The following is an 8,646-nucleotide window of genomic DNA, read 5'->3' on the forward strand; positions in this document are numbered from 1 at the left end:
GGTATCATGGGAATTGGTTCTGAATTCCTTTAGGTTTCTTGCTTCCAATTTAAATACATAAACATTTATATCAAATCCAATCTGTGCTCAACTCAACCCATGAGGCTGTCTTATGAAAAGAATGAAATTCAGTAAAAAACAAAGTAACAAAGTGGATATCCAAAGACCCAAATGTTAATCTTACGTCATGGAGACACCTATTATTGCATACAATTTAAACTAGAACAATTCAAGGTTGAATAGAAAGGGTTTAGGCAACAGGCGCCAAAGCCACAATAGCAGCACATTGGTTCCAAATTTGGTCACCCTTAGCTACAACAAAAGTTACTTTATCCTTTGGCACTTTTGAAACGAATAGTTTTATGAAATCATCATGGCAAGCTTTCCCGGTTGTTATATGCTTTTGGCAACAGTATTCTGATGGAGTGTTGTTGTTGTTGTATATACTATTAGAGATTTCTATTGCACAACGTTTTGTCACCTTTGTGTGGCACTCTTCCAAATGTCGAGAAAGCTCTGGATTTTCTTCATGGGTACGAATTGCAAACCCTGGTGTAATGACAAGTATACCGATAAACAAAAATAGTCCTAAGGAGATGTTTTTGCCTAAGCTTCCCATGTTTTTTCTACAGCAATATATTCTCTTACTTGGACAAAAACTTGTTGGATGCAAATAAAATAATACCATCCAAGTCCGATTTATAGGTAAGAAAATACTTCAAAACATTTTGTTGATTTGATATAGCATTGATTAACATTTGCACGTTAAGAGTTGATGGAATCCGTTTTAGGAAGTTAGTTCTAGTTAAAAAGGAGTGTTCAAGTGGTTTTGATAGCAACGTATTCAAGCATAATTAAGGAATTATGAGTTACATTTATGAAAGGACTAATTCTAAGAAAAAGATCGATAAATTTAGAAAATTGCTCAATAAATTCACTGTTTTAGTATAATAGCATAATCCAATCCAATGGTTTACAAGTATAGATAACATACAAACTCTAGTTACGTTAATATTATTTATGTAACTCTTATTCCTTAATGTGAACTTAACCTATGCATTTATATTACCCTAATTGTAACTCGTACTGGTAATAAAATTCTACAGCACGATACAAGAGATTGTGAACAAGCTTTGTAGTTCTCAACTGATCTCGTGTATCACAATGCAAGGATGATAATGTGACGGGAGGAGAATTTATCGGGGAATAACGAAAAAAGAAAACACTCTTTAAGAAAACTTTATGAAATTTGTTTTGATCATATAGTTTCTAAATGTTATTGAGTGGGATGATGCAAATTTTTAAGATGATTTATTTTGTAATCTTGTGAATGTTACAGATAAATGCTTTTGAGAATATCCATTTCTTTGGACCACCGAGCTGCCTAGTATTATACATAAAGAATATTTGTATTTTCAAAAGGCAAAACTTTTAAATAGTTAGTGTGGATGTAGTTTTAACAAGAGTTGTAATAAATTTTGTACGTTTATAAAATTGTTGAAAGGTTGTTAGGACAACATGTATGTAATTCTTAATTCTTATATGCTCGTCATTGAAATTAAGTAAAACCACACCAGAAAGTACATGATGCTACAATATCCATCACCATTTGACTGGTACGCTATAGCTAAAGTTCTTCAGTAGCTCTGTAGATTTATGTAACTTTGACGGAAGTACCATATCGCAGGTGGTGTGTAGGGAAAATGCGAAAACTAGCAGCTGGTGGGGTGGTCATTTGGCAGTGTTAACAGACTCTTGCTCCTCGAAAGAGTTGTGCGAGTTTAGACATTCAGAGAATTTAACTTTATTAAATGCTTCTGAGATCGAGGATGTTGCGTACAAAACAGGAACAGATGCTTTAGCACGCCCATATGGAACACTGAGGAATCGCTCTTTGCATATGGTTAATAGATCTATCTCTAACTTGTTATTTGTATCCACTCCTTGTGACTTTACTATGGAGTTCATTGTAGCACACCATCTTTTCTGCTAGTAAACTGTCATTACATGGTGCGAGTTCGATTGGAAGCTAAAATCCTCGAAAACGTTTGCTTGTTAAGGTTTCGTTATTATGTTGTTGAGCCAGGCAACATTTGGAAGCTTAAATTCTTTCTGTCATGCCATGGAAGCTTTTTATGTTGCTGATTTGAAATTATTTGTTTCCTAAACAAAACAAATCATATGACATCTCTGTTGTTAGATAGGTAAAAACAAAGCCTAGTCAAACTTGCTTTTATCTTTTTGCTATTGCAGACTAGCTTTCTTGGCACGCTTTTTTTTTATTATTATTCTATTATGTTATGTTAGTTTTTTAAAATTTATGAAGGAATGTTTTGAGTCATTTTATAAAAATAAATAGACCTCAATATTTATAAGATTAACACGTTTGTTTTTAAATATGAATGATTGAATATGAAGTTTGATTATATTACCACGTTTGGTTCTTAAAGTGTTTAAAATAATTGAAGGTATCATGGGAATTGGTTCTGAATTCCTTTAGGTTTCTTGCTTCCAATTTAAATACATAAACATTTATATCAAATCCAATCTGTGCTCAACTCAACCCATGAGGCTGTCTTATGAAAAGAATGAAATTCAGTAAAAAACAAAGTAACAAAGTGGATATCCAAAGACCCAAATGTTAATCTTACGTCATGGAGACACCTATTATTGCATACAATTTAAACTAGAACAATTCAAGGTTGAATAGAAAGGGTTTAGGCAACAGGCGCCAAAGCCACAATAGCAGCACATTGGTTCCAAATTTGGTCACCCTTAGCTACAACAAAAGTTACTTTATCCTTTGGCACTTTTGAAACGAATAGTTTTATGAAATCATCATGGCAAGCTTTCCCGGTTGTTATATGCTTTTGGCAACAGTATTCTGATGGAGTGTTGTTGTTGTTGTATATACTATTAGAGATTTCTATTGCACAACGTTTTGTCACCTTTGTGTGGCACTCTTCCAAATGTCGAGAAAGCTCTGGATTTTCTTCATGGGTACGAATTGCAAACCCTGGTGTAATGACAAGTATACCGATAAACAAAAATAGTCCTAAGGAGATGTTTTTGCCTAAGCTTCCCATGTTTTTTCTACAGCAATATATTCTCTTACTTGGACAAAAACTTGTTGGATGCAAATAAAATAATACCATCCAAGTCCGATTTATAGGTAAGAAAATACTTCAAAACATTTTGTTGATTTGATATAGCATTGATTAACATTTGCACGTTAAGAGTTGATGGAATCCGTTTTAGGAAGTTAGTTCTAGTTAAAAAGGAGTGTTCAAGTGGTTTTGATAGCAACGTATTCAAGCATAATTAAGGAATTATGAGTTACATTTATGAAAGGACTAATTCTAAGAAAAAGATCGATAAATTTAGAAAATTGCTCAATAAATTCACTGTTTTAGTATAATAGCATAATCCAATCCAATGGTTTACAAGTATAGATAACATACAAACTCTAGTTACGTTAATATTATTTATGTAACTCTTATTCCTTAATGTGAACTTAACCTATGCATTTATATTACCCTAATTGTAACTCGTACTGGTAATAAAATTCTACAGCACGATACAAGAGATTGTGAACAAGCTTTGTAGTTCTCAACTGATCTCGTGTATCACAATGCAAGGATGATAATGTGACGGGAGGAGAATTTATCGGGGAATAACGAAAAAAGAAAACACTCTTTAAGAAAACTTTATGAAATTTGTTTTGATCATATAGTTTCTAAATGTTATTGAGTGGGATGATGCAAATTTTTAAGATGATTTATTTTGTAATCTTGTGAATGTTACAGATAAATGCTTTTGAGAATATCCATTTCTTTGGACCACCGAGCTGCCTAGTATTATACATAAAGAATATTTGTATTTTCAAAAGGCAAAACTTTTAAATAGTTAGTGTGGATGTAGTTTTAACAAGAGTTGTAATAAATTTTGTACGTTTATAAAATTGTTGAAAGGTTGTTAGGACAACATGTATGTAATTCTTAATTCTTATATGCTCGTCATTGAAATTAAGTAAAACCACACCAGAAAGTACATGATGCTACAATATCCATCACCATTTGACTGGTACGCTATAGCTAAAGTTCTTCAGTAGCTCTGTAGATTTATGTAACTTTGACGGAAGTACCATATCGCAGGTGGTGTGTAGGGAAAATGCGAAAACTAGCAGCTGGTGGGGTGGTCATTTGGCAGTGTTAACAGACTCTTGCTCCTCGAAAGAGTTGTGCGAGTTTAGACATTCAGAGAATTTAACTTTATTAAATGCTTCTGAGATCGAGGATGTTGCGTACAAAACAGGAACAGATGCTTTAGCACGCCCATATGGAACACTGAGGAATCGCTCTTTGCATATGGTTAATAGATCTATCTCTAACTTGTTATTTGTATCCACTCCTTGTGACTTTACTATGGAGTTCATTGTAGCACACCATCTTTTCTGCTAGTAAACTGTCATTACATGGTGCGAGTTCGATTGGAAGCTAAAATCCTCGAAAACGTTTGCTTGTTAAGGTTTCGTTATTATGTTGTTGAGCCAGGCAACATTTGGAAGCTTAAATTCTTTCTGTCATGCCATGGAAGCTTTTTATGTTGCTGATTTGAAATTATTTGTTTCCTAAACAAAACAAATCATATGACATCTCTGTTGTTAGATAGGTAAAAACAAAGCCTAGTCAAACTTGCTTTTATCTTTTTGCTATTGCAGACTAGCTTTCTTGGCACGCTTTTTTTTTATTATTATTCTATTATGTTATGTTAGTTTTTTAAAATTTATGAAGGAATGTTTTGAGTCATTTTATAAAAATAAATAGACCTCAATATTTATAAGATTAACACGTTTGTTTTTAAATATGAATGATTGAATATGAAGTTTGATTATATTACCACGTTTGGTTCTTAAAGTGTTTAAAATAATTGAAGGTATCATGGGAATTGGTTCTGAATTCCTTTAGGTTTCTTGCTTCCAATTTAAATACATAAACATTTATATCAAATCCAATCTGTGCTCAACTCAACCCATGAGGCTGTCTTATGAAAAGAATGAAATTCAGTAAAAAACAAAGTAACAAAGTGGATATCCAAAGACCCAAATGTTAATCTTACGTCATGGAGACACCTATTATTGCATACAATTTAAACTAGAACAATTCAAGGTTGAATAGAAAGGGTTTAGGCAACAGGCGCCAAAGCCACAATAGCAGCACATTGGTTCCAAATTTGGTCACCCTTAGCTACAACAAAAGTTACTTTATCCTTTGGCACTTTTGAAACGAATAGTTTTATGAAATCATCATGGCAAGCTTTCCCGGTTGTTATATGCTTTTGGCAACAGTATTCTGATGGAGTGTTGTTGTTGTTGTATATACTATTAGAGATTTCTATTGCACAACGTTTTGTCACCTTTGTGTGGCACTCTTCCAAATGTCGAGAAAGCTCTGGATTTTCTTCATGGGTACGAATTGCAAACCCTGGTGTAATGACAAGTATACCGATAAACAAAAATAGTCCTAAGGAGATGTTTTTGCCTAAGCTTCCCATGTTTTTTCTACAGCAATATATTCTCTTACTTGGACAAAAACTTGTTGGATGCAAATAAAATAATACCATCCAAGTCCAATTTATAGGTAAGAAAATACTTCAAAACATTTTGTTGATTTGATATAGCATTGATTAACATTTGCACGTTAAGAGTTGATGGAATCCGTTTTAGGAAGTTAGTTCTAGTTAAAAAAGAGTGTTCAAGTGGTTTTGATAGCAACGTATTCAAGCATAATTAAGGAATTATGAGTTACATTTATGAAAGGACTAATTCTAAGAAAAAGATCGATAAATTTAGAAAATTGCTCAATAAATTCACTGTTTTAGTATAATAGCATAATCCAATCCAATGGTTTACAAGTATAGATAACATACAAACTCTAGTTACGTTAATATTATTTATGTAACTCTTATTCCTTAATGTGAACTTAACCTATGCATTTATATTACCCTAATTGTAACTCGTACTGGTAATAAATAATATTTTTTCCTTCAAAATAGCTTTATTTCAATATATATTTTTGTTTAAAAATCTTGAAAAAGTAAAAATATTTTTATTTGAAGCATGTATTTTAAAGTTCTTGAACTATGTATGAATTTTTAATTGAAGCATGAATTTTTTTTAATGTATTTTAAAATTTCTTATGATTTTATGATCCGTTTTTACGATCCAAGTTTGTTTTGTATTTTTCATGCTGTGTTAAAATCGTGATTTTAACACCCTTGCTTCTAAGCCTGCTGGAGATTTGATGAAAGATTATTTCGGTGTTCCTTTAAATACAATTGTTGAAGTGTTGGAGGATATTGATGATGATGAGTTCGAGTTTGAAGTAGAAAAATATGGGAAGAAACTACAAGTTGACTTAATAAGAACAAAAAGTATAATATCATATGTGGATTTTTTCTTATTATACATGCACCATATATTAAATTTTAAAGTACACAGGTCAAAGACATGCTACTTGGTGAATAAGTTAGGTACAATATTATATTTGAAGTATTTGTTTCTTTAGAGTGTATGAGGTCAATTTCTAACATATAACTCGAGGATGAATTATTCTCAAGTGGAAGAGACTAATGTAGAACAATTATCCATGGAGTTTATGGACTAGATTTATAAGTCCAAGCATTAAAAGAAGCCCGTGAAGAAACCCAAAACCATTTGATATGAAGCTTGAAGTTATTGTTTTTTTATTTTAATTATTTTTCTAGTTAATTTTGAATTTTAATTACTTATTTCCTCTTTAGTATAGGAATTTTAATTTAGTTAGTATTTTATTATTTAGAAATCTTATACATGAATTCTATTAAGAAAATTTTTAATTAGAAATCCTTTTCAATAAAGAATTAAAATTATTATAAATAAGGGATGTCTGCGTCACTTAATTATAAGATATTTCTAAATCCCATTAATGCGATCATGTAAGCATCTCTTCCTCTTAAAGTACACATCAATATTGCTAGAAATCTTCTCAAGGAGATCTTTAGTTGCATCAGTAATAGAATCAATAGCGTCAACAATTGAACTATCATTAGCACGCCAAGCATCATTAATGATTTGTTTGAAGTCTGCATGCTGCATCCATGCAGCTAGGATATCAAAGGGCCAGATTTCTCTAGCAGGGATACTTCTAGACAGAGATGACAGAATACGACTACGATCCGAGTTGTGTCTTGGTAAATGATGAACTGAGGCTTCGGGATAAGGAAGACCATAGCTTATCAAGTCTGACCATTGCATTTTTTAGCATATGTAATGTTGTGCATACTGGATCGAAAGCAAACACAAAAATAACACAAAACAAGCAAATTTACGTGGTTCCCCAAAACCGGGTACGTCCACGGAGGCAGCAGATTGTATATTAATGGAGGAATGATACAAACACTCAACTCAACCCAGTACAATCCCTCAAACCCAGTGTTTCACTCTTTTCTCAGTATTTCTCTCTCTCTCACACAGTTGCACTCTCTCTTCTTCCTCTGCACACACACTGCACTCTCTCTTCTTTCTTGTTTTTCTCTTGTATCTTCTTGAGAAGGGGAAGCATCATTATAATGGCTAAAAAGGAGAGGGTGGTTGGAAAGGAGAGGGTGGTTGAGGGTTGTTGAGAAAAAATGTTGACAATTTGCTACAAATCTCCACCTTGGCAAGATTTTTCCATCCAATCCTCGTGATCAATCAATGCTGCCTCTAACGCGCCATATGGCGCTGCACCCTGAAGGTGCTCAACACCGAGAGATGTTGACCAAGTCCAAACAATGTTGGAACTTGATCCCTGAGACACATTTTGTGAGCATGTCAGCTGGATTATCTGCGGTACCAATCTTCTGTAGCAGAATATCCCCTTCATCCACAATTTCTCGAACAAAATGAAATCGAACATCGATGTGCTTGGTGCGGGAATGATGAACCTGATTCTTTGCAAGACAAATAGCACTTTGACTATCACAATGGACATCCACGTGCTCTTGAACAATTCTTGTTTTTCTCTTGTATCTTCTTGAGAAGGGGAAGCATCATTATAATGGCTGAAAAGGAGAGGGTGGTTGGAAAGGAGAGGGTGGTTGAGGGTGGTTGAGGGTGGTTGAGGGTTGTTGAGAAAAAATGTTGACAATTTGCTACAAATCTCCACCTTGGCAAGATTTTTCCATCCAATCCTCGTGATCAATCAATGCTGCCTCTAACGCGCCATATGGCGCTGCACCCTGAAGGTGCTCAACACCGAGAGATGTTGACCAAGTCCAAACAATGTTGGAACTTGATCCCTGAGACACATTTTGTGAGCATGTCAGCTGGATTATCTTCGGTACCAATCTTCTGTAGCAGAATATCCCCTTCATCCACAATTTCTCGAACAAAATGAAATCGAACATCGATGTGCTTGGTGCGGGAATGATGAACCTGATTCTTTGCAAGACAAATAGCACTTTGACTATCACAATGGACATCCACGTGCTCTTGAACAATTCCCAAATCTTCAATCAACCCATGTAACCAAATAGCTTCCTTGAAAGCTTCTGTTACTGCCATGTACTCTGCCTCAGTTGTTGACAAAGCTACTGTTGATTGTAACGTTGACCTCCAACTTACAG

General features: G+C 33.8%; 1 protein-coding gene across 1 annotated transcript; it reads right to left on the bottom strand.

The window, feature by feature from the left end:
• Positions 1 to 5,184: 5,184 nt before the first annotated feature.
• On the bottom strand, positions 5,185 to 5,553 carry LOC133700058 (protein DOWN-REGULATED IN DIF1 11-like). The gene has a single exon (XM_062123621.1). The coding sequence runs from the start codon at positions 5,551 to 5,553 to the stop codon at positions 5,185 to 5,187; it is 369 nt and encodes a 122-aa protein (XP_061979605.1).
• Positions 5,554 to 8,646: the final 3,093 nt, after the last annotated feature.

This window comes from Populus nigra, chromosome 7 (assembly GCF_951802175.1).
Source record: "Populus nigra chromosome 7, ddPopNigr1.1, whole genome shotgun sequence".
NCBI lineage: Eukaryota > Viridiplantae > Streptophyta > Magnoliopsida > Malpighiales > Salicaceae > Populus > Populus nigra.

Bases quoted from the DNA above. Each gene is read 5' to 3' on its own strand.
- LOC133700058 (XM_062123621.1), bottom strand. From the start codon at position 5,553: ATGGGAAGCTTAGGCAAAAACATCTCCTTAGGACTATTTTTGTTTATC.